Consider the following 25,927-nt stretch of genomic DNA (forward strand, 5'->3'; position numbering starts at 1 on the left):
CAGACTCAAACTGAGCTTGACGACGTAGATGTGACGTGAGCAACCCGTCTGTCTTCTAGCTGTGCCAAGAGAAATCTGAATCATTCCCTTCCGAAACTTGCAGAGACGGAGAGTGTGAGTAGGAGGTGTCCATGAGCTAGGAGCAGGAGAAACTTTTGCTAAGTATTCTGATTAATTATTTTGTCATTTTGCCTCCACGTCCCCCTGATTGCCCGCAAGCTTCTCCTCCTGTCCATACGGTAATCTCTCTACTGTGCGACAGAGAGTCGCGTGGTTATGACGCAATCGTTAGCCTATTTTTACAAAAACTGCTTCTACAGGGCCATAACATAAGATACAAGGTAATGGAGCCTTTTATAAATTTTCGTGTTTCTTTAGAAATAAATAATGGACAAATGGAGTCCTCAGATGTAAAGTTATTCGCTGTCAAAGTGACGCCAAAATGAATGGGAGTCAATGGAATGCTAACCGCAGGTGGGGGTCTGCTAATCAATGGCGGTGCCCGGGGAAGCTTCAGTGTTTTCTGAAACATTGGCCCCCTGGTTTCAGCCTGACACAGTTATCATTTTCACGTCCTACGCCACATTGTTTAAATAGCAAATGCATTTGCGCCCATTTTGTGCGCCCATGGGCATGCTGGTCTGAAAACGAGGTGTGTTCTGGCGCATTGGCGCGTTGCTATTTTGAGGCAACAGAAATAGACTGCACCATTGACCAATTGAAACCTGGTCTTAAGTCAATGGCGCAATATTTTTTTATTTTATTTAATAAGCGCGTTAGTAATGTGCGCCTATAGGCGGGTCCACAACGCGCGTACACTCAGCTTGTTACACACACAGGGATGCACAGCAGCACACAAACATGCCAAATATTTAAAATAAAAGGATTATAATGTAAAATATTGTGTACATAAAGATATGGTGGAATCCGGCTTGTCCCGTAGATGGTCTGCTTGCGCACAAGCAGTTCCGTTTGCGCTCTGGAGACGGCTTCGGTCTTTCCACTATCAAATTCCGTCATGTAGCGAATCTGCCATGGCGCGAGCGCAACTGGCATTTAAAGGAAATGGGAGATGAGACTCTGATTGGTTTAACGCACGTAAATCCCAAAACACACCCATTACTCACAGAGAATAGGGACAACCCTTTTAGACCATGCGCCTGGCGCGCCGACCATTTTTCCCGTCGTAACTAGTAAAAGTGGATTCGGACACGCCCTAAGTTAACGTGCGCCGTGCGCTTTGGACCATGCGCTTAGATCGTTAAAATAGGGCCCTTAGTCTTTTTAGGTCATGGTTAGTTGGTCGGAACATAGTTTTCCTCTTTGTCATAAAAACAAGCCAATGTGTGAAATAAAGGTCTCTGTATGGAGAAAGAGTATGGTTTAATTACATAAGATAGTTAATTAAAGGAGACACATATTATTTCACTCTTCACATTAGGAGTTGGCAAACTGATGATTTTCTCCCTTTGTCATGTGTCCTCTAAGTTAGCGAGACATCATTCGGACAAATTCTGTGGAGGGTAAGGTGAAAAATAGTTAGTTTGTCCATGCAACAACAACAACAACAACAACAACACCAACAAAAAACTTCTACAGAGAGTAGAACTTTATTTTATACATAATGTGTAAGTCACCTCAGTTTAAATAAATGGTCTTTTTGGCCTGGGGAGTAAGTTATGAAAAAATGCTTTTTTATATCATAAGATTAAGGGAAATTTTATTTATAATTTAAAATGAATGCATGCAGTGTCATCCATTAAACATAATGTAGGCCACTAAACAGAAATAATAAGAGACGAAAAGTTCCCCTTCAATTAATCAGCTGAATTATCAAAGTACTTCTTCAGGTTTGCATATGTCTTTGCAGTGCATCCTCTTGAATCTACATTAGTGCAAGAACAGCTTTGGTACATATATATATATATATATATATATATATATATATATATATATATATATATATATATATATATATATATATATACACTCACCTAAAGGATTATTAGGAACACCTGTTCAATTTCTCATTAATGCAATTATCTAATCAACCAATAACATGGCAGTTGCTTCAATGCATTTAGGGGTGTGGTCCTGGTCAAGACAATCTCCTGAACTCCAAACAGAATGTCAGAATGGGAAAGAAAGGTTATTTCAGCAATTTTGAGCGTGGCATGGTTGTTGGTGCCAGACGGGCCGGTCTGAGTATTTCACAATCTGCTCAGTTACTGGGATTTTCACGCACAACCATTTCTAGGGTTTACAAAGAATGGTGTGAAAAGGGAAAAACATCCAGTATGCGGCAGTCCTGTGGGCGAAAATGCCTTGTTGATGCTAGAGGTCAGAGGAGAATGGGCCGACTGATTCAAGCTGATAGAAGAGCAACTTTGACTGAAATAACCACTCGTTACAACCGAGGTATGCAGCAAAGCATTTGTGAAGCCACAACACGCACAACCTTGAGGCGGATGGGCTACAACAGCAGAAGACCCCACCGGGTACCACTCATCTCCACTACAAATAGGAAAAAGAGGCTACAATTTGCACGAGCTCACCAAAATTGGACAGTTGAAGACTGGAAAAATGTTGCCTGGTCTGATGAGTCTCGATTTCTGTTGAGACATTCAGATGGTAGAGTCAGAATTTGGCGTAAACAGAATGAGAACATGGATCCATCATGCCTTGTTACCACTGTGCAGGCTGGTGGTGGTGGTGTAATGGTGTGGGGGATGTTTTTTTTGGCACACTTTAGGCCCCTTAGTGCCAATTGGGCATCATTTAAATGCCACGGCCTACCTGAGCATTGTTTCTGACCATGTCCATCCCTTTATGACCACCATGTACCCATCCTCTGATGGCTACTTCCAGCAGGATAATGCACCATGTCACAAAGCTCGAATCATTTCAAATTGGTTTCTTGAACATGACAATGAGTTCACTGTACTAAAATGGCCCCCACAGTCACCAGATCTCAACCCAATAGAGCATCTTTGGGATGTGGTGGAACGGAGCTTCGTGCCCTGGATGTGCATCCCACAAATCTCCATCAACTGCAAGATGCTATCCTATCAATATGGGCCAACATTTATAAAGAATGCTTTCAGCACCTTGTTGAATCAATGCCACGTAGAATTAAGGCAGTTCTGAAGGCGAAAGGGGGTCAAACACAGTATTAGTATGGTGTTCCTAATAATCCTTTAGGTGAGTGTATATATATAAATATATATATATATATATATATATATATATATATATATATACAGACCCTTTCCAAAAAAATTTAATATTGTGGAATTTTTTTTTTATTTCCATAATTCCATTCAAAACGTTAAACTTCCATAGATTATAGATTCAGGGCTCACAACTTAAACGATTTCAAGTATTTAGTTGTTTATTTGTACATAATTTGGGCTTCCAGCTCATAAAACCCACAAAAACAGGATTTCAAAAAATTCGAATATTACATGAAATCACACAGTAATTACACAGTGATACCATGGTCATTGAACCAGGTTTTGGTTCTTTTGGCAGTGTGGGCAGGTGCAAATCCTGCTGGAAAATGAAGGAAGCATGAAGTGCTCTGAAAATGTCCTGGTAGACGGCTGCGTTGAGTGGACAGCACAGTGGACCAACACCAGCCGATGACATGGCTCCCCAAACCAACACAGACTGTGGAAACTTCACACTGGACTTCAAGCATCTTGGATTGTGTGCCTCTCCATTCTTCCTCCAGACTCTGGGACCTTGGTTTCCAAATGAGATGCAAAATTTGCTCTCATCAGAAAAGAGAACTTTGGTCCACTGTGCTTTATTAAATCCAGAGTCAACGCAGCCGTCTACCGACATTTTCAGAGCACTTCATGCTTCCTTCATTTTCCAGCAGGATTTGCACCTGCCCACACTGCCAAAAGAACCAAAACCTGGTTCAATGACCATGGTATCACTGTGTAATTACTGTGTGATTTCATGTAATATTCAAAAAAATTTAAATCCTGTTTTCGTGGGTTTTATGAGCTGGAAGCCCAAATTATGTACAAATAAACAACTGAATACTTGAAATCGTTTAAGTTGTGGGCCCTGAATCTATAATCTATGGAAGTTTAACGTTTTGAATGGAATTATGGAAATAAATAAACTTTTCCATGATATTCAAATTTTTTGGAAAGGGTCTGTATATATATATATTATATATTTATCAACATGCCATATAAATAGAATTTACTCATACCATAAGTATCTTTTATATATAGGCTATTAACATAAATATAGGCTACGTATATAAAGATTTACCTGAATACACATGCAACAATCAGTTCAAAATTCAAGAATCTATAAGAGAACAATTCCACTTCTAACCTTCAAAGTCAACCAGGCCGTCTCCATTGAGGTCAACATCCCTGAGGATCTCATCAATCTCTCTGTGGTTGAGCTGCTCTCCCATCAGCTTCTTCATGGCTTCCCTCAGTTCAGCCAGACTGATCTGACCATCACCATTGGAATCAAACTGAGAGAAAGAGATTAATTAAAAGATCAGTTCAGAGAGAAAGGTGTGACTTCAGAAGACTTGGGAATACAGTAAGCCAAACAATTCATTGACTACTATGGTGCTTTTTAGTGATTTTCTGCTATAGATTTTAAAGTGATGAACAGCATTAGGATGCATTAAAGTAGCCTAATACAAAAATGTCCTCATTCGACCGCTCCAGACACGTAAGTGCGTCCGCCATCTTGCAACGGTCAGCTTGTCGTCATTCACAGTAAGAATCAATGATGTCACAACATTGCGCAGCTTCTCGTTGTGAAACCGCCGATAATTAAATTCCCAAAGAAATCGGATAACCTTTCACATGTGAGAATGTGGTTTTTTTTAAAATAAGTATTAACTCAATATAAGGCTACATGTTTGCTTTTAATGTTCTTATTTTTATGATCACTTTTTAATGTTGCGTTAGCTGACGTCTTTGTCTTGTTGTATTGAGTTAAATCATCTGCTTTCATACGTGCGTCTAACTACTGTTGCAGTCTGCAAACGCTCAGTCAACCTGCTCTCGAATGTTCCGGACCGACTTTGACCGCTCCAAAATGGCGGACGGCTTACGTATCGCAACAGTCGCTAATAAGGCAGCTATATATATATAAACTATATATCTATCAGAGTAATGATGCTGAAAATCAAGCTTTTCCACCACAGGAATAAATTACATTTTAAAATAAAAAAACAGTTACCGTAACAGTTCAAATGTAATAATATTCACAGTATTACAGTTTTTCTGTATGTTTGATCAAATAAACGGAACCTAGGTGAGCATAAGCAACACAAAACATTTCAGTTAATTATAAAGGGTTTAATACTTTATCTATACAGTTATTGGATACACCAACCTCTCTAAAAGCTTCTCTCAGTTCTTTCACTCCGATCATGTCTGCAGTCTCAGCCAACATCTTTGGGCCCATCAGGTCTACAAAGTCCTCGAAGTCCACTCTACCGCCGCCTAGTGAACAAGCACACAAAGTTATATTTATGTTCCTCTTGAAACATAAACATCTTGAGTAAAACTGAGATAATTAGCCTAAGTATAATGATAATGATAAGGTTGCCACTCACAGATCTGCTGACTGAGTTCAATCAGCTCCATCTCTGTGGGCATGTAGCCCATCGTCCTCATGCACTCGCCCAGATCCTTACAGCTAATGAAGCCGTCCTTGTCTTTGTCAAACTCGCGAAAGGCTTCTTTCAGCTCTGAAGGCAGAGAAAGAAAGAGAGAGAGCATCTTCCTGACTTTGTTGATATTAATATGTAATCTCTGGCAGTCCAAGTAAGAGGATTCTGAAGGATAAAGGTACAGCACTCATATAATTTGTAGATGGAATAGTTCATCCAAAATTGCTCGCACTTATGCACTTGCAAAGCCTAAGCCAAAACATTTTTTTCTATATAAGAAGACAATGAAATCATATAGTAAGCAGAGTCTGTCTGTCTTTTAAGGTGTGAGAGCAGACTGAAATGTAATCAGGTCAGTCAAAAAGTTTAGAGACAGGAAAGAACCAATTCCATTTGCCTTTTTTTTTTTTAATATGGGGAAATGTGAATGAGAGCTATGGAACATTCTTTGAATTTCTCCTTTTCTGTTCCACAAAACAAAGAAAAAGGCTTGGAAAGACATGAGTGTGAGTAAATGATTTTCATTATTTGGGTGAATTATTCCTTTAAATGTATCTTTCCAAGGGATTTAGAGGAGACTGAAGGTCATTTTTTATATATAAACAGAGAGAGGTATTGGCAAGAATCCATGTGGAAAGAGGGAGAGAAGTCAATAAGCGAAGGAACCGTTTGGTTGGTGGGAGGGTTTATCGCTCTTAATGAAATAAAGCATATCAGTGATGTTGGATATTTCTGTACCTTCAATTTCCTCTGGCCGTAGATCTCTGTCCTGTAGTGAGTACAGATTTCAAAGAGACATACAGAGACAAACTATTAGGACAAACACACTGCACATTGATTACGTAGACAGGCACACACACACACAATGATTTACTCATCCAATATTGTGGATCCACATCACAAAAATAATGGGGGAAAAATCCTAGAAAAATTGGTTAGACAGTGTGGGAACCCTGTATTATAATCTTTCCTATAATCTGCTTTGCATTTGGACTGTGCTTGTTGAACTGTCACTCAAAGTACATTGTACCAGGTAGCCTCACGCACACCTGTCATTGTCGCTGATCATCTGCACACCATTTGCATGACCGAATGAATGAATGGAACACACGAGGCTCTGATTACTGGTCATCACAGGTATGGGAGTGCCCACATTTAAAATGAGCTTCACACATAACGTTAATGTATAGCATTTTCTCTTCTCCTTTCCAGGACATTTTTCATCTGATCCTGAATGACCATTATGACATGTCCTCCTGAAAAAATCCACAAAATCCTGCAAGTATGGATATAATTATGGATTTAATATAAAGTTTGTCTGTGATTTTAAAAACATATTTCATAATATTAGAATAATCAATATTTTTTCTTAGAATAGGAAAAAGTAGTAAATTTCTTAGTAAATTTTGTGCAGTTTTGGTAATCACCCCTTGATAATATTAAGATCCTGAAGCAAAATCGATCAAGAATCACAGTGTTATGATATTATGGATTATATCTGAAGTGATCTAAGCACAGAAAAGCACACACGTGGATTGCGTGTCGTCAGATATTCGTGGAAATGGAGAAACTCAGTCATTAAAACATTATCAGCATAACTCCAAAAAAAAAAAAAAAGAACAAGCAGAGCAATTGAAATCTCATCTGAAACAACATTTACACATTACATAAGTGAGATAATAACAAATGGTTGAGTGATTTAGATTTTGATCTGATTGACTGAGCCTGTGTTTTGGCAGTGGCCAGCCAGAACATATTCACACAGCTGGGGAGTATTTAGGCTGATTACTACCATGAATTGGCAAGCATGATGAAAGCAGCAGTAGGATAAGGTCACTATGGTGAACAGATTACAAGGGTCTGGGTTGCTAGGCAACAAATGGAGTACACATTGTATTTTTTTGCGAAAATCAGGTATGTATTCACCATAGACGGTATTCACTCACTGGAACAGTGAGTCTGTTCAACAGCCTCACTGAGCGTTGCATATCCTCAGCCTACTATAATCAGATAAGACTTTAGAATATATAGTGATATTACTTAGTGATATTATTTGGGGAAAAAGGCTTAAGCTAAATAAATAAAATATGTCACAAACAATTTCGGGGAAATTTTCCATCGGTTTTGTCTTTACAGCAATTTCTGCAGCTTACACCCTGCCCAGAGTTTCTATAAACACAAAAAGGATTCTGGGATTATAAGACAGATGTAGACACTGATATGAAACATTAAGCTACTATGAAACGACACACTACTTTTTTTATCTTTATCTTTGTGTTTTTGTATTTTTAACCGCATCCACCCACCAGACTAACACAAGGATCTGATAGAACAGCCATTGGTAGTTGAAAAATTTCGAAATTTCACCTCTCTTCGCAAAGACATGCATAATGATAGTCTTTTTCTGGTCCAGCATAAAGAGGTTTAACCAAGATTGTCCCATGAGTAAAAAAGAACATTATGCTAATGTAATATATATATATATATATATATATATATATATATATATATATATATATATTGACAGCAGAAGGATATTACACAGTCTCACTCCCATTAATCAATACTTTCGGGTACAGGATCTAAATTACAATCTTCAAAACTACTCATTTCTTCATTCGCCCAAAACAACTTCACTGGTCTTCACATTCAGGCAGAGGTGTAAAGAGTAGGCTACCTGAAAACCTTGCTTGAGTAAAAGTACAGATACGTTGCACTGAAAATTACTCAATTACAAGTTAAAAGTCACCAATTCCAATATGACTTGAGTAAAAGTCTTCGACTATCTGATTTTAACAGTATTTGACTAGTCCTCAACACCTCAGAGACATGCCGCGAAAACCAAGAAACAGTTGTTTTTTTAAGGAGAGCAATTCTTTGTTAGTTTTCTAAAATCAAAATAAAACTGAACACCTAAATATTGCAATATATCAAGGTCGACACACCAGCCTCTTGAACGTCTACAAACACTCAAGTCTCAGTTCAAGTGCTCAAAAAGGGCAAAAGTAAATATCCTTCAAAATGTCTCTTCTATATATTAAAGACCTATCTAAAATCCAATCTAAAAATGACTGGTTCACACTTGAGAGTAATGTTGTATAACAGATTGCATTTATGTCTATGGCCACTTTAATGTGAAGTTTTACTTTTAAGTGCATTTAAATGTATGACCATGTATTCATGTAAGACTTGGCAACATAACCTGACTTTGACTCTCTTTTGGACAAGTAGCTATTCCACTGACAACATTGCACGGCATCCTCTAAAATGTGAGAAGTTGGAGTCATTATGGAAGTAATGGGAAGGAATGGGGTATTTGACTGAAAATGGAAAAGAAAGACAATAATAATGAGATTCCCTGATGGAATTCTGACACTGATTGTCTGTGTCCTCACCATGCATTGTCTAAGAAAGGTGCGTTTGTAAGTGTGTGTACATACGATTTGAGACAGGGCGAAGCTCTGTCGGAGGAAGACGCAGGCAGGGCCCACAATGTTGTGTAGCATTGTACAGTTCTGAACCAGAGAATTTATCGGCTCCTCAAACTGCTGCCCGTCCCCCAACTCTTCATCATCCTCATCCTCCGCAGCCGCATCACCGCTGCTTCGTAACATGGCGGTTGCCAATGGCAGCCCACTGCCTTCCAGGGGCGGGCCCCCCTTTGCAAGGTACCATTTCATTAGGCACCAGACAAAAAATAAATAAATCGCAGTCTGACAAAATCTAATGCTGAAAATGTTACACTGCTGTATGTGGTGAAATTATCTGTCAAAAATCATCCTGCTGATGCCTGTACTATAAATTACTTCTGTCTTTTTTTTAAAGAATCAGTTAAAGGGATAGTTCTCCGAAAAATGTCAGTCTTTCTCCCGTTGAACACAAAAGGAGAAGTTTAATGAAAGTGGATGGGGATCAGGAGCAGACAAGCTTCAAAACAGCACCATAAATTCATAAATGTTTGCTTTGCATAAATGCGATTGCTTTGTGTGTGAAATCTTAAAAATCTTGCTTGACAGCCATGGTCACCATTCACTTTCATTGTAATAGGGCAGCTTGGACATTCATGCTATAAAAATGCATGGAAAAAATAAAGTCATGTTTGAAACAACATGAAGGTGAGGAAATAATGACTGAATATTTTCAATTTATCATTTCATAGACATGACCGTTCAAAAGTTTGGGTCAGTAAGGTTTTTTTTTTTAAAGAAATTAATAATTTTATTCAGGAAGGATGCATCAAATTGAACACAACGATGAAAATAAAGACATTTAGAATGATTATTACAAATATTTCTATTTTTAAATGAGAATAGTTCAAGTTTTTGTTCATCAAAGAATTCTGAAAAAAATTGATCAAGGTTTCCAAAAAAATATTAGGCTCCACGACGGTTTTCAACATTGATAATAATAAGAAATGTTTATTGAGCACTAAATCAGCAAAATGTGATACTGAAGACGGCAATAATAAGCATAAGAGCATAAGAGAAAAAAATCTTATACCAACCCCAAACTTTTAAAGTTCGGTTAACTGTCCCTTTAAGTTTGTACACTATAAGTATTTTTTACTGAATTCACACAGTTGATTTCAATACCTATACATACTTTCTGCCAAAGACCAAATATGCATGACTAGTAGTTTTCTAAATCAGTCTTACTAAACTACAACTTCCAAAAAATAGTAGCCTAACCTACAGACTACATCTACACCCTTTTTAAAAGCTCAATTAAAAACAGATATCTTACCTTCTTCATACTGCTTCTTTTAGATGGTTTTGCTCCCATCATTTGTATTTCTCTAATTCTCACTGCTCCAACTCTTTCTTGTCATCTCTGTCCCTCCCTCTGTCTCTCCCCCTCCCTCTTTATCACTCACTCTTGGTTCCTGTCCTCAGATTATTACATAAACTTTGTGACATACGATCCCGTCATCAGAATATCCCAAGTGGGGGCGGAGTTGCTTTAACATGGGTAGTGATGTTAAAACCACTAAAAACAGTCACGCCATGTTTTGGGATCAGCGAGACCTGCTCCCTCAGCCAGAAATGGTATTTCCAGGGTTTTCTGAGTGCTCTAATCCTGATGCTCTCGAATCTTGCATCTGTTGTCTATTTTCTCTCTCTCTGCATGTTCTTTCCTCCCCTTTGTTTCTCTTGCCATGTTATTTCACATCCTCATTTTGACTTGTGACAGACTCTAATCGCACTGAAAGTGAATGTTCTGGCACGGTACAAAATAGAAAGGGATGGAGGGATGAGGAGAGCGAGAGAGAGAGAGAGAGAGAGAGAGAGAGAGAGAGAGATAAACGAATGGTGGGCCAGGCAGGGGTGGGAAAGGTCTTCATAATCCGCTGCATTCCAGATTACATGGTGAGAGCAATGCAGCTGGCAGTTCTGATAAGGGAATGTAGGGTTGTAGAGAGATTGTAGAGAGCAGGTATCAGATGGTTTTAAGAAAGGCAATGAGCCACAGCGTCAGGGGTTGGAGGTCAGAAGAGAGGATAAATGGATGGGTAGATGAAGTCAAATCAGTACTTATTGTACATGTTTGTAAAAATGACAGAAAAATAGCAGGATATAATAGCAAACAGCAATAGGGATGGAGTGTAGTTGTCACCAGGGCCGTGCACAGACATTTTGGGGGCACCCCCTTATAAATATTTATAAAAAATAAAGTTACATATTGTTGATCTTTGTTAAATGAATTACACAATTTAATATTCGAAGGCCGATTGCATCACTGCTGTGCAACGAAGGCAGTCCCAATTCAAAGGCTCCTTCAAATGCGTCCGATCGTGTGCAATGAAGGATACAACAGATGGATCCTTCGAGTCCTTGCCTACCCCCAGAATTCATTGCGCGCCATTGACGATAGGATTTTTTTTTGAGAGAGAGAGAAATCGCAGAATTGACCGTTCGCAAAGACCCGCCCCTTTTAGTTACTGTTGCTATGTACAACAAGCCACGCCGCTCTCACGCCACACCATGTTCTCAGGCAGTGAAAAATACATCGTGGAGCAGAGAGGACACTGACAATGCACTGACAAAGCGCTGACAGACAGGACAGACCAGGTAACTTTGGATATTAAACAAAGTCTCACCTTTCAAATTTGGTCATTTTTTAAAGAAATGTAAACAATAAATACTGTTTTGTGGCTCTTTAATGTGTCTGACAGATCGCTGAGCCTCAGTTAAAGCCGCTCGTGAACCGATCATCACTTCCTATAGTTAATTTATAGCATCAAATAAACATGAATGAACATAAGAAGGAATGTTGTTTTAACCGCGGAAAGACATCAGTACACTCCGTTTTTCAAGTTCAAATCCTCCAACGTTAATCTACTAACTCTCCCAAGTACACCTGGCTGCTTTGTCGGACAAAAATGGCGGATTCGGCGGATGGCGGATTATGATTGGTCAGATCGCCTGTCCATTAAACTCCCTGAGAAGGGTAAATGTATTGGGTTTCAACTAACTCAAATATCTATGTTACCCCTATGTAAGCCGTTCAAATGTTGACTTATGTCTTACTAAGATGTGATTATATATAGTTTCTACTCTTATATTCTACTCATATACAGAAATGAACCATGGTGAACATGTTTAGACAGTTTGTGCGATTGTGAAAATCATAATCTTGGAATTAGAAGATAAAAAAAACAAACATATACAGTGACTTAAAGACTTGTTATGATAAACATTAAAAGTGAACGCATGGTGGAAAAGAAAGTATGCCTGTCTATGGGGTTAGATCAGATGGGTTTAAACACGCCTAGGTGAGCGTAAAACATGTTTGTTTTTTCAGAGATCTCTTGGCCTTTTCACCTCTCCTAACCAGAAATAAGATGAGTTTTTAGACCAGATCAAGGTATTACTGTATTCAGTCCCACATGCAGTATTATGTAATCTCTTTAGATACCAAGCTAGTATTTCTTTCTCACTCTATTTATCCGTAACTAAGATATTTCAAGATTAAATTAAAGTTTGTCATAATACAACAGAATAGCATTTCAATAAATAATATTATATTGTTTATTAAAGTAGATAAAAAAAACAAACAAACAAACAAAAAAGCACAAAAGGGCTGTTTAAGCACTGTTAAAACAGTGAATTGTGCAGCGTGGCCTTGTATGAATATATGAATGATTTAAATATGAATTACTATTTATAAAAGAGGAATCTTTAACATCCAGTAGAATAACAGCAATATATTTTGCTTTCTTCACAACTCTTTGTATTTACCCTCAGCAGCTGCATTATTGAAAGATAACCACTAAGAGGCACCAAACAAGCATTTTTGTTATAGAGACCCATGTGGAAATTGCATGGTGATTGTGGGGAGAAATGTACAGAATTGTGGGAATTTAGTATTCAATGAGTAAAAAAAACAAAAACAGATTTAAATAGGCCTAGAAAAACTAGACAAAGTTTGGACTCACCTGACGTCCTGTGTGTTTGTTATTTTGTTGTTTTGTTCTAAAGGCTAGCAGCATAGACTGTATAGATAAGCAGTCGGCAAGTGCACACATCAGAAACTGGCCAATCACAATAAATATTCAAATGATGCAACGTCACATGTTTTCGTCCAGAAATTAGCCCATAAAATGTCTAAACGGACTCTTTCCATATATTTCCTGTGATGCATGTACTGTATATAGACACTGTTATTAGTCGACCATAGTTGAAGATGTGTTATGATGAAAATGTCTATTCTGCTGCATTTCAAACATTTAGCCTTTGGTTGACATACTTTTTCCCCCTCTGCTACTGTTTATCTGTGCTAAAGTTGAATATTTTAAGATATCAGGAAAAGTTAATCTGTGTATGGAAGTGTAGTTATCAATCAGTATAGAACATAGAAGATAAAACCTACTGCAATCATTGTATGGGGCGCCGTTTGTAAAGCGGCTCACGCTGAAAATAACAGCAACATTTTGTCACATTTAGCTTCAAACAACGTCAAAAATGTATACCAGTTTTTTTTAGCACATTTACAACAATATTTGTCAACTTAGAGATATTTTAAATTGTTAAATCTAAATATTAAATGTTAGACCTAAATGTTAAATGTTAAATCTAAATGCTAAATCTAAATCTAAATCTAAATGTTAAATCTAAATCTAAATGTTAAATCTAAATGTTAAATCTAAATATTAAATCTAAATCTAAATGTTAAATCTAAATGTTAAATCTAAATCTAAATGTTAAATCTAAATGTTAAATCTAAATCTAAATGTAAATGTTAAATCTAAATGTTAAATCTAAATCTAAATGTTAAATCTAAATGTTAAATCTAAATCTAAATGTAAATGTTAAATCTAAATGTTAAATCTAAATCCAAATCTAAATGTTAAATCTAAATGTTAAATCTAAATCTAAATCTAAATGTTAAATCTAAATGTTAAATCTAAATCTAAATGTTAAATCTAAATGTTAAATCTAAATCTAAATGTAAATGTTAAATCTAAATGTTAAATCTAAATCCAAATCTAAATGTTAAATCTAAATGTTAAATCTAAATCTAAATGTTGAATCTAAATGTTAAATCTAAATCTAAATGTTGAATCTAAATGTTAAATCTAAATCTAAATGTTGAATCTAAATGTTAAATCTTAATCTAAATGTTGAATCTAAATCCGGTTACCGGCATTTTGAATTTGCATATTAGTTAAATATTTAGTTTCACCCGAAACATTTAGATTCAACATTTAGATTTAGATTTAGATTCAACATTTAGATTTAACATTTAGATTTAACATTTAGATTTAGATTTAACATTTAGATTTAGATTTAGCATTTAGCATTTAGATTTAACATTTAGATTTAACATTTAGATTTAGATTTAGATTTAATATTTAGATTTAACATTTAGATTTAGATTTAACATTTAGATTTAACATTTAGATTTAGATTTAACATTTAGATGTAACATTTAGATTTAGATTTAAGCATTTAGATTTAACATTTAACAAGGTGTAACATTTAATATTTAGATTTAGCAGTGTTCGAATTATACCTTGAGCTTCGAGGGGTACCGCTATTTCGACTGGTGACGTCACTTTTTTGCCCATTTTATAGGCTTACACAGAAGAACCACTAATCTATATCAGAGTTTTTCCTGGCTCAAAATGAGGCGGAGGTGGTAAAATCGTAACTCTAGGGGGGTTCGGGGGCATGCCCCCCCGGGAGAAAATTTTGTACATTTTAAAGTTAAATTCATTAATCTGGTGCACTTTGAGTCACTCGAATCTGTTTTTAAAAATAAATAATAATCCACCCGCCAACCGCCTATATTCTTTGATTTAGATATCTGCATCTGATCATCCCATTACAATTATTCAATTAAGCATGATAATATGGTAACATATCACACTGAAGTAGGCTGATTTAAAATGAACATTTATTTAAAATAAAAGTTCTTCTTTTGGCAAAATTACATTTCCTTTATAACCTAAACAGAGGCTTTACTCCCTTTAGACTTAAATTGTCAATGTTTCATTTTTGAAAACACTTATCGGAATAATTTTTTGTACCTTTATAAAGGGCATTTTTCCCCTAATTTTATTTAATGCATGCTCTAAATTTCATTTCAAATTCTTACATTTTATCAATACATTCAATTAAAATAATAAGACACTAGGCTGTTACTAATCAAATTAAATAATTTACATTGAAAAATGATTACTGTATTAAATGAGATTATGAGATTGTTTTGAATATTTTTTGAATATACAAATAAGGAATGTTGAAAAGAAACATACTTTATTAAACTAAACCGCCAGTAGGAGGCGGCAGGCGACCGTCTTAATGAGCGAGTCATTGAGTCATTAATTTAAACGATTCGTTCAAACGGCTGATTTATTCAGAATGAGGCAGTTTAATAATGGGTAATTGAATCTTTGACTCGAGCGATTAGTTCAAAATGCTGAATCATTCAGTAATGAATCATGGATGCGTGTTGCTGTGAGATGCGCTATGGTTCTGTTGTTTGGAACTATTTTCGCTGCTGAAACAGAACAAAAACTGTCATTGCGTCTAAAAATGTAAGTAGCCTAACTTAGTTTTAATTATTTGTTTATTGAACTGTTATGAAATCAATATCTCGGTTTCAATCGTGATAGCATTCAGGAAAACAGCATTCTGGTCGTGTGTAGACTATAATGTTATTGTTTCTTAACTATAATTAATATGTTATAAATAACTGCGCGAACCTCAACAGCGCAACTTTGTTACCGTCTGTACATTAGATAAGTTACCATGATGGGAGTCCCGTGTCAACACATTATAATGATTTATCTGTCATCCACCCTCGATTGAATGGAATGTTGTTATTACTTGGCCCGCTCGACCCGCGGATTATGATCTGTGCAGCACTATCGACAAACTATCGAGTAGCCTACGTATGTAACGCAGCTAACGTTAGTGATATAAAAAAACCATGGTAAAGAACAGAGGCTGAACGTACCAGAAAAATAATACAGCCCGATGGGGGGTCGGGTTTGAAATCGTATTTAAATACATACTATTTTGGATAGGCTAACATTATATATTTTTTATTTTTTTTAAATCAGTACCACCCAACTATTATTTTACTCCCTTTTGGGAGGTACCAAGTCTCATCTAGGGGGGTCGGACCCCCCCAATACCCCCCGTAATTCGAACCGTGGATTTAACTATTTAAAATATCTCTAAGTTGACAATATTCTTGTAAATGTGCTAAAAAAGTGACCGTAAAAAAATCATACCAGTTTTTTAAACATTTTTTGAAGCTAAATGTGACAAAATGTTGCTGTTATTTTCAGTGTGAGCCGCTTTACAAACGGCGCCCCATATCATTGATCATACTGATTTACAGATAAGCCTTCTTGGAAATTCACTCATGTACTACGAGACAGTGCCTGGCATATGTGGCAACTCCTTTAACACTGTTTATAATGCACACCATACACTAAGGCTGAATCCCAATTCTCTGTCTTACCCCTTCCCCTTAGTTTTGCACGTTCACGTGAGAGTAAGGGCTATCCCAATTCTCATTTTGATCTAGGGGTAGGGCTAAGGGGAAGGGGTAGATACCCCTTAAAACCAAGAATTTTCGCGAGCTTACTTGAAACCAAGGGGTACCCAGAATGCACTGCGCAACCGGCAACAATGGCAGGCATACCATCAAGAGTCCCATAAATATAAGTATTTTCGGCTTAAATGATTGATTGAAAAATTATGACTTGTTTTGTGCTCTACACAGTCATGTACATATATATTTGCAACCATGTTGTTAATTGAAATGTTTTTAAACGTTTTTAAAAATCGCTAGTCTGCTACGCTTGGCTATGCTAACGATACATTGCTGGTTTGCACAATCAGTCCCGCATTTCTCTGACTAGCCTTGAATGGACTCCATGCATGTCTACAGTTTTAACTAAACTCCATAAGCAGTGGATTTCCTTTTCCCCGGACATGTCCAGCCAGGATTTCGAGATCGCCCAAAATGTCCGGGATTCGGCTTTTGCTTAGCCATAGGTTAGGGACCTAAAGCAATGCAAAAATGGCGACTGTAGAAAGCAAAAGCCGAATCCCGGACATTTTGGTTGATCTAGAAATCCCATCCGGACGCATTTTTTGCGGGAAAAAGGTCACCCTAATATAAATGTGTCTTTGCAGTGTGTGGACACAACCACCATACAACGAATACAACGAAAAATCCATTCACTTTTTTAATCCTCAAAAAGCCTAAACACTCTCAATTATCAAGCCATTTGGATTTTCTGCTCCGCCCACGACAACTGACGGACTGTCCCGTATTAGCATATTTCCGCCTTCAGCCATTTGTATAGTGTCTGCCAAGGCAGCACTTTACGTGTATTGTGTCGACACCCCCCATGGAAGAGAGGGGTTGGGTGAGCAGTTGCTCATTATCATTTAAAGAGACAAGCACCGGGTCACTGTGAACAGAGCTGTTTTTGAGGAGGTAAAAAGGGTGTTGTTTTCCACAACCACTGAGGAATTTTAACCAAAGTATGTTACAAACTTTACATGAAGACCCTAAATCATACCAACTTGTGGAAAATGGGCATCCGATGACACTTTAAAATGCTGCCTTCAGAGGATGCATTCCAAGGTAGGAAGGCATCAAGGCACGTCTAAATCCAGTGTTAGCTTCACTTCCTGTCTCCTGTGATACCTTCGTCTGATCGATTTTTGAAGGCAGCATAGATGTAAGCCTTCCTGCCTCTGATATCCCACAATCCTGTACGTTCCATTCCGTGACAAGCTAAAAAAAGAAAGATGGCGTCTGAAAGTTGCGGTTGGTGGTCAGTTTGTGTGTAAATGTATGTTTTTGACCAACGTTTTCCACTTTTTATGTAATTTCTATAGAGAAATTACTATTGTAATAATTAAATATTTGCTTAGCAGCAAAGCTCTCTCTATTTTGCTGTAGATCAGTGATCTCAAACTCAATTCCTGGAGGGCCACAGCTCTGCACAGTTTTGCTCCAACCCTAATCAAACTCACCTGATCCAGCTAATCAAGGTCTTCAGGAGTACTAGAAACTTCCTTGCAGGTGTGAGTTGGAGCTAGTTGGAGCTGGTTGGAGCTAAACTGTGCAGAGCTGTGGCCCTCCAGGAATTGAGTTTGAGATCACTGCTGTAGATCATTAAACTGTTACGCCGCCTCAGAAGTCTGTCTGAAATCAGTTTCGTGAAGTACCTTCATGCGCAAACGCTGCCTGCAAAGTCATTGTTGCAAGGCAACAAGTCAGCTGCCTACGTTCAAATTCCCTTTCAAGGGAAGTCTGTTCACTCAGTGGTCATATTTGGAACGCCTCCAGGCAGCTACTTCGGGCATCCAAGACCAAGTCCTATTTAAATGGGGGAATCCTGAAATCTCAAAAACTGCTTGCCAAACTCACAGCAAATGAGCAAAATGAAAAAAATGAAATGTCCCATAAATGTTGTTTCTTATGCTTAAAGGGTTAGTTCACCCAAAAATGAAAATTCTGTCAGTAATTACTCACCCTCATGTTGTTCCAACCATGTAAGTCTTTCGTTCATCTTCGGAACACAAATTAAGATATTTTTGATGAAATCTGACAGAATTTTGACTCCTCCATAGGCTTCCAGTGTGACCGAAACTCACCGGCCCAGAATAGTTATTAAAACATCGTTAAAATAGTCCAAGTAACTACAGTGGCACTACATTAAGTTTATCATGCGACGACAATACTTTTTGTGCGGAAAAACAACAAAAATAACGACTTTATCCAACTATTAGTGTTCCTCAATGTGGGCCTCTGACGAGAGTTCACGGGAGCGCCAGGACGCATGCGCGAGAACTGAGCTTAAATACTCCCAAGGAGTGAGCAGTCAGTAACAAGTAGTAGTAGAAGAAGAACGCCGTAAGCTCAGTTCTCGCGCATGCGTCCTGGCGCTCCCGTGAACTCTCGTCAGAGGCCCACATTGAGGAACACTAATAGTTGGATAAAGTGGTTATTTTTGTTGTTTTTCCGCACAAAAAGTATTGTCGTCGCATGATAAACTTAATGTAGTGCCACTGTGAGGCAACATGAGGGTGAGTAATTACTGACAGAATTTTCATTTTTGGGTGAACTAACCCTTTAAATAGCGTTAAAAAAGCGTATTTTTTCAGGCTAGACCAGCCAATATGCATGTGCAGTCTTAAGTGCGAGTCTCAGGTTTCTATGGGTACTGGAGCTTCTAATGGCAGAAGCACTAACGCAATGACTTTACCAATCAGCGATTGGCTCTTTTACTTGCCAGTACAGGTTTGAGAAGCACTGCTGTAAAGTACATTACATTGTATCACTCAAAGCTGGGCAAAATGAGTGCCAGAGTCCGTCACAACTACCAAAGCTTACTGGCGATTTAAAACTAGTCATCATTCAATGTAAATTGCAAATAGTCTTTCCAAATAATGTAAATCAATATTTTCATAGTGTAATAGTAATACATTTGTCTCTCTCACATGTGTCCCGCAAAATCACATCTACGTCCTGCAACAGAGCAATAACCAGGTAGTCACCCTAGGCCACAGTCTCTAAGGAAAAAGTCTGGTAAATGTTCCTGAATAAAGCAGAGAAGACCAATTAATTGTGAATTATGACGTGACTGTTATATACCCATCCAACTGCAACAGCAGCATTTAGCTTTCCTATTGACGTTCATGAATTTATTTGCACAGGCAACAGACTAGAGATACCAGTCAGTCTGCTATTCTCATTCCCTCCATCTATCTGGAAACAACAGCTGTTGTGGAGACATAACACACTTGTAGTTGTAAAAAACAGATGGTAAACATGTATGCATTTATGTGCATGCATGGATGTAAACGGCACTGACGTCAAAGAGTCAGTCCATCTCGGTTTTAAACTGGTGCATCAAAGAATGTTCCTGACTCTAAACCTTCATTAGACTTTGATCATCAGTGGACTAATGCATCTCTACTTTTAGATTAATGGATCAGCACAGCACACGATTTCTCACTCTGTGGTGTCTATGATTGTACATTAACACACTAACACCCACTTTCTGTATGTCCCATTTACTCACACTTACACGCATATGCAGATTAGTCTCTTCTTAGTGGCACATGACCGTAAGTTAGCAAAATGTCACATACTGTACATATTGCACAACACAGCTCTGTTTGTGTTTAAATGTTCAAACGATAATGTATTTCTCTGAAAAAAGTTACTTTTGCATCAGTTTTCTGTTATTATATGATCATATTTGTATTACTTTATTCTCTGAACTCTTTTGGACATATCTACAATGTCAGTAAATAAAATACACCTGTTTTTCTTTTTTACAAAAAATTGCTTAGAATAATATCATAGTAAATGATTATAATGGCTTAGGGAATGTTGTAAACAAAATTTCATTTGGAAGTTTAAAACATGTAATAAAGAACCAGCTGGCAACGCTTTTATTGCAAGACAGCCAGACAACTGACCTATGGTGAAATGTAGAGCGTCTCGTCTCGTCTTCTGTAATTTGTGTGTATATGTGTGTGAGCTATAGAGGAGATTTGGTTTGTCTGTATACTGGCGGGCTATCGATGGATTAAGGCCAAAACATGAGAAGAGACATAGAAGCAGAGAGGAAAAAGGATGTCAACTGAAAGCTAAATGTTTGTGTAGCTGTAAATTCACAGAAATATTTGATTAATTTGTCATACTTTTCAGTTGACAAAATTATAGCTTGAGTGGAGATGACACACAATAATAAACGATTTTCTTATTTTATCACACATGGCTTGCACACCACATTTGAGGGACGGTTGTAACACAATATGTATTGAAATATTTTATGATTATTTTTCACTGTATTAAGAATAATATACTTTTATATGTGAATAATATTTTGAATTAATATTTTATGTAAAATTTTCATCGTTTAAGACTGCAAATCTGGGTCTGGGAAGAGGATAAAACTATAATAATATACATTCACCGGCCACTTTATAGATACATCTTGCTAGTACTGGGTTGAACCCCCTTTTGCCTTCAGGACTGCCTTAATTCTTCCTGGCATAGAAGGTGCTGGAAACATTCCTCAGAGATTTTGGTCCATATTGACATGATAGCATCACACAGTTGCTGCAGATTTGTCGGCTGCACATTCATGATGTGAATCTCCCGTTCCAGCACATCCCAAAGCTGCTCTATTGGATTGAGATCTGGTGACTGTGGAGGCCATTTGAGTATCATGAACTCATAGTCATGTTCAAGAAACAGGTTTAAGATGATTTGAGCTTTGTGATATGGTGCTTTATCCTGCTGGAGTAGCCATCAGAAGATAGTACACTGTGGTTATAAAGGGATGGACATGGTCAGCAACAATACTCAGGTAGGCGGTGGTGTTTAAATGATGCTCAGTTGGTACTAAGGGGCCCAAAGTGTGCAAAGAAAATATCCTCCACACCACTACACCAGCAGCAGCCTGAACCGCTGATACAAGGCAGGATGGATCCATGAATTTATGTTGTTTATGCCAAATTCTGCCCCTGACATCTGAATGTCACAGCAGAGACTCGTCAGACAATGTTTTTTCCAATCCTCTATTGTCCAATTTTGGTGAGCCCATGTGAATTGTAGCCTCAGTTTCCTGTTGTTAGCTGACAGGAGTGACACCAGTGTGGCTTCTGCTGCTGTAGCTTACCATCTGCTTCAAGGTTCGAATTTGTGCGTTCAGAGATGCTATTTGAGTTACTGTTGCCTTTAATCAGCTCAAACCAGTGTGGCCATTCTCTGCCCACTCCTCAACAACACTGTAAACAATTTGTAACACTCCCAATTGACCGATAACATCTACATTTTTCAATTGGCCCAAGTGAAAATCTGTACATTTAATTTTTGAATTTACAGAATTTCACTTGGGCCAATTGAAAAATGTAGATGTTATCGGTCAATTGAAATTTTTGATTTGGGAGTGTTACAAATTTTTTACAGTGAAAGCATTTTCGCCCACAGAACTGCCACTCATTGGATATATACTCTTTTTCAGACCATTCTCTGAAAATCCTAGAGATGTTTTTTCATGAAAATCTCAGTAGATCAGCAGTTTCTGAAATACTCAGACCAGCCCATCTGGCACCCACAACCATGCCACATTCAAATTCACTTAAATCACCTTTCTTCCCCATTCTGATGCCCAGTTTGAACTTCATCAGATCTTCTTGACCATCGGTGCATCTCAATCAATCAGCTCCCTAGTTCAGTAGTCGGGGCACTGATCAGGTAGTCGGACATTTTAAGGGCTGTCTCAATCACAGAATCCTTCCAGGGCACAGAAACGTTCACTCCCTAAAAAGTCCCACAATGCATGTGAAAACCAGGGAGCATCGATGCTCACTATGTTTACTTAACGGAAGTTCTGAAGCGCAAAACTTATATCATGTGAGCCAACTCACTACACATAATGACACCATTATTTCATATTTCAGCATAAACACATCACTAGGCAGTTTTAGACACATTTATTACTTATTCACAGCTGAAATGTAGCAGATATATGTAACAAGCAAACTATTTATTATAGTGCACTTTAAATAACATTACAAGTATGTCAGAAATATATCAGTTCTGCTGTTCTTCATAAGCACCAGTAGTGATGTTGTACAATGAGGACGTTGTCATGTCGCTGGAAATAGAGTCATCAGTGCCCCAATGTGTGGTGAGCCAGGGTCCTTACTGTTCTTACCAGTGCCCGAATTTCATGAAAACGATTTACTGATTCACGTGCTCTGGAGCTGATTGAGACGCACCCCATGTCTACATTCCTAAATGCATTGAGTTGCTGCCATGTGATTGGCTGATTAGATATTCGCATTAATGAGCAGTTGATCAGATGTACCTAATAAAGTATAGCAGGTAAGTGTACATATAAAGCGCTTGATAAAATAACTAATGTGATTTTCATTTCTAAAAAGCTGAAAACTGTAGTTGTAATATCACCCTATGGGACAAAAATTGCTTGTACATAAATGTGAATTTTGATGGAGCAAAATGGCAGTGACATTGTGATTTCAACATCTGGTATAATGTTGCTTACACAAATTAATGTTTTTTTTTTTAAATCCTGTAGCAAAAGGAACATGCTTTAGGTTTAGTGTGTGATATGTTGGGCATTCTTATGTCACCACATCTAGTGTCTGATATGTTATTACGATGGCCAAAGCTGGAGTGTTCACAAGAGAGTTCTTGTGTGAATCAGTTTTCAGATTTGATCTCTTGAGTCGTTAATCTCACCCATATAATCCTGTCCTATTCTTTTTCTTTCATCCCTCACTCTCTTCTCCCAGCCTTTCAGTCTTCCTCCTTTCCTCCATCCCAGTGTTGCTGTTTTTCTTTGAATGAATGATGATATTCAAGATTCAATCCCTACACTGTAGATGAGTTACCCTTGCTCAGACTTATGTTTTTCTTCATAAGATTATATATTATGATTATTAATAACACGAAAAGAATATTTAGTGTATTGTTGTAACTTTTAGTTTCATTATAATAATTTTCTAACCTTTAGTATATCGGGGTCTTTAGTCATATTTGTTTTCTGTTTTTTTTCTACAATTTTATTTTTGCCAGGGTTAATGACAATTTTGAATTTTTTTATTTATTAATGTTAGTATGTAAATTTAATTCAGTTCGAGAATTTGAAGGGTGAGAGAAATTCTGATTTCATGTTTGATTAATCACACTCAAGCTTAGTGGATGAGTGAAAGGTGAGATAAAGGGATTTCATGTAAAGCTGTGCTAGTTTGGTATGCAATGCATTCATTATGTTTGGGAATACAAGCTTTAAAGAATGAAGTATGATGAATAATAGATAATACCAAATACACTTTCACCTTTTCCTCCAGCACAGCCCCATAATCCCCTGAAAGCAGCGAGTTTGTATGAAAATGATTATTATGATTATGGTTGTTGTGTGGAAGGTTTAAGATTGAATGAACTGCTGACTGGAAAGAGTAAATGTGAGGGAATGAGGAAATGTGTTTCTTCACATTTTCAGCATAAAGTTGCAATGAACCTCAATGAATGTTTATTCTGCTGCCTTCTCCTTCCTCCTGACCACTTAAAATATTTTAGCTCCCAATAAATACAAATGTTTGAGTACAATTGATCAGATATCAAATGTGAAAATAGGCTCATATATGCTCATTTTTGGGGGCAAACTTTGAGGTCCAACCTGGAAAAACTATGCTGCCATACAAGCTAATAAGTGACATTTCTGTTGAAAATTAATATCAGACAGAAAGACATGCGTTTAACACCAAACATTGAAGAGAAAGCACAAGCCAACCACAAAACGGCACATAATTCAGACTTTAAAATCACACATCAACAGATTTTGGACTGTGTACACAGTATCCATCACCATCAACACAACAAACACTGTTAAAGCATGAATGAATATTAGTATAGGTGCTGATAAACCGTACTCCAGCATTGTCTCATAGCTAATGTTATTTCCCATCATGCATTAACAATCCCAGCGCCTCTTTTTAGTATACTGTATGAGTTTTCAGTTCAAGTGTCGTTGCTCAAAAGTGTAAATTGCATCATAAGCACTTCATAAAGTACCACTTTTGCATGAACTCCTGCTTGATGTTCACTACCTTTGTAGTGAAAGAACATAATATCATCCTTAATTAACTGTGCCAGAGTTCAGCAGACCAAAACGTTTGTTGAAATCAAGAATATGAGCTCAGCACAGCACATAAACATGAATAGCTGCTCCTGTGACACAGAAGTCCATACCTGACCAAAGACAGATGCCACAATGGGTCTGAGTTTCCTGCGCTCCTTCTCTACTCTGAAGGGCTCTGCCTCGGGTTCAGTGGGCGAGTTCAGACTGAGGGTTTTGGTTTTGGGCGGGCGTTTGAAGCTGCCGCCGCCCGAAGAAGTGCTCCATCTCCTCAGCTTCTCAATGTTCTTCCTAAAGGACCCCTACATGGAGCAAAAGAGCAGTTGATCAGAGAGCATGTGATCACATTTGAGCTCCATTTATGATTTGTGGAGACCGGGACTAGTTATAACACTATGAGGTTGAGGCAAGTACGGTTTCACACATACTTGTTTTCTCAAACAATAGTTGCATATATTGTGCTTTTTTCGTGAATTTGCATATTAGAATGATATATGGAAGATCACGTGACGCAGAAGTAATGATGCTGGAAATTCAAATTTGACATCACATGGTATTATAACAGAAAAGCGATGTCATTTAACATTTTAATAATATTTCAATACTTTATTTATGATCTAATAGCCTTGGTGAGCATAAGGGACTCGTACTCACCCCAACATTTTTATTGGTAGTATATTTAATACTTCGATCAATGTATATGATAGTGTATTATTAATTTTTGCAATAATGGTTCGATTGTGTTCAAAAGTTTTATTTTGTTGTCAAAACTTTAATGTATATGCCTGTACAGAAAGTGTAATATAGACCTAGATTCCCCTATTTACTTCAATCCTGTCTTTTTCATTAACATATAATGTTTGTTACACATAGTATAGGCTACTGTAGTGTCATTCTGCCAGATTTACTACTTTTTCAATCAGTTGTGCTCCATATTAGCAAAAGTGTCAAAGGTCACATACCTTTTTGACAATCTTGTCCTGAGGAACATCAATGGTTTCCGTGCTGCCTGCTTCCATAGACATTTTTCTCTGTGACGACTGATGAGCATTAATGCTTTTCTATGGCTCTGTGTTTCTGCCTCTCACTCTGTCTGTTTAGATTCT

The 25,927-nt window shown here is 37.4% G+C and overlaps 1 protein-coding gene across 2 annotated transcripts; it reads right to left on the reverse strand.

Annotated features, from left to right (window-relative positions):
* Positions 1 to 182: 182 nt before the first annotated feature.
* cabp2a (calcium binding protein 2a) lies at positions 183 to 25,927 on the reverse strand. Of its 2 annotated transcripts, XM_084400342.1 has the most exons (7): positions 25,784 to 25,927; positions 24,935 to 25,123; positions 6,401 to 6,431; positions 5,606 to 5,740; positions 5,383 to 5,492; positions 4,357 to 4,504; positions 183 to 1,514 (listed from the first exon to the last, which is right to left on the reverse strand). In XM_084400342.1, the coding sequence occupies exons 1-7, from the start codon at positions 25,844 to 25,846 to the stop codon at positions 1,489 to 1,491; spliced, it is 702 nt and encodes a 233-aa protein (XP_084256468.1). In that variant the 5' UTR covers positions 25,847 to 25,927; the 3' UTR covers positions 183 to 1,488. The 2 variants fall into 2 exon arrangements, with proteins under 2 accessions (XP_084256468.1, XP_084256469.1); XM_084400343.1 differs by lacking the exons at positions 24,935 to 25,123; positions 25,784 to 25,927 and adding an exon at positions 9,103 to 9,317 and having other exon boundaries at positions 1,368 to 1,514.

This window comes from Rutilus rutilus (genome assembly GCF_951802725.1).
Source record: "Rutilus rutilus genome assembly, chromosome: 2".
NCBI classification, from domain to species: domain Eukaryota; kingdom Metazoa; phylum Chordata; class Actinopteri; order Cypriniformes; family Leuciscidae; genus Rutilus; species Rutilus rutilus.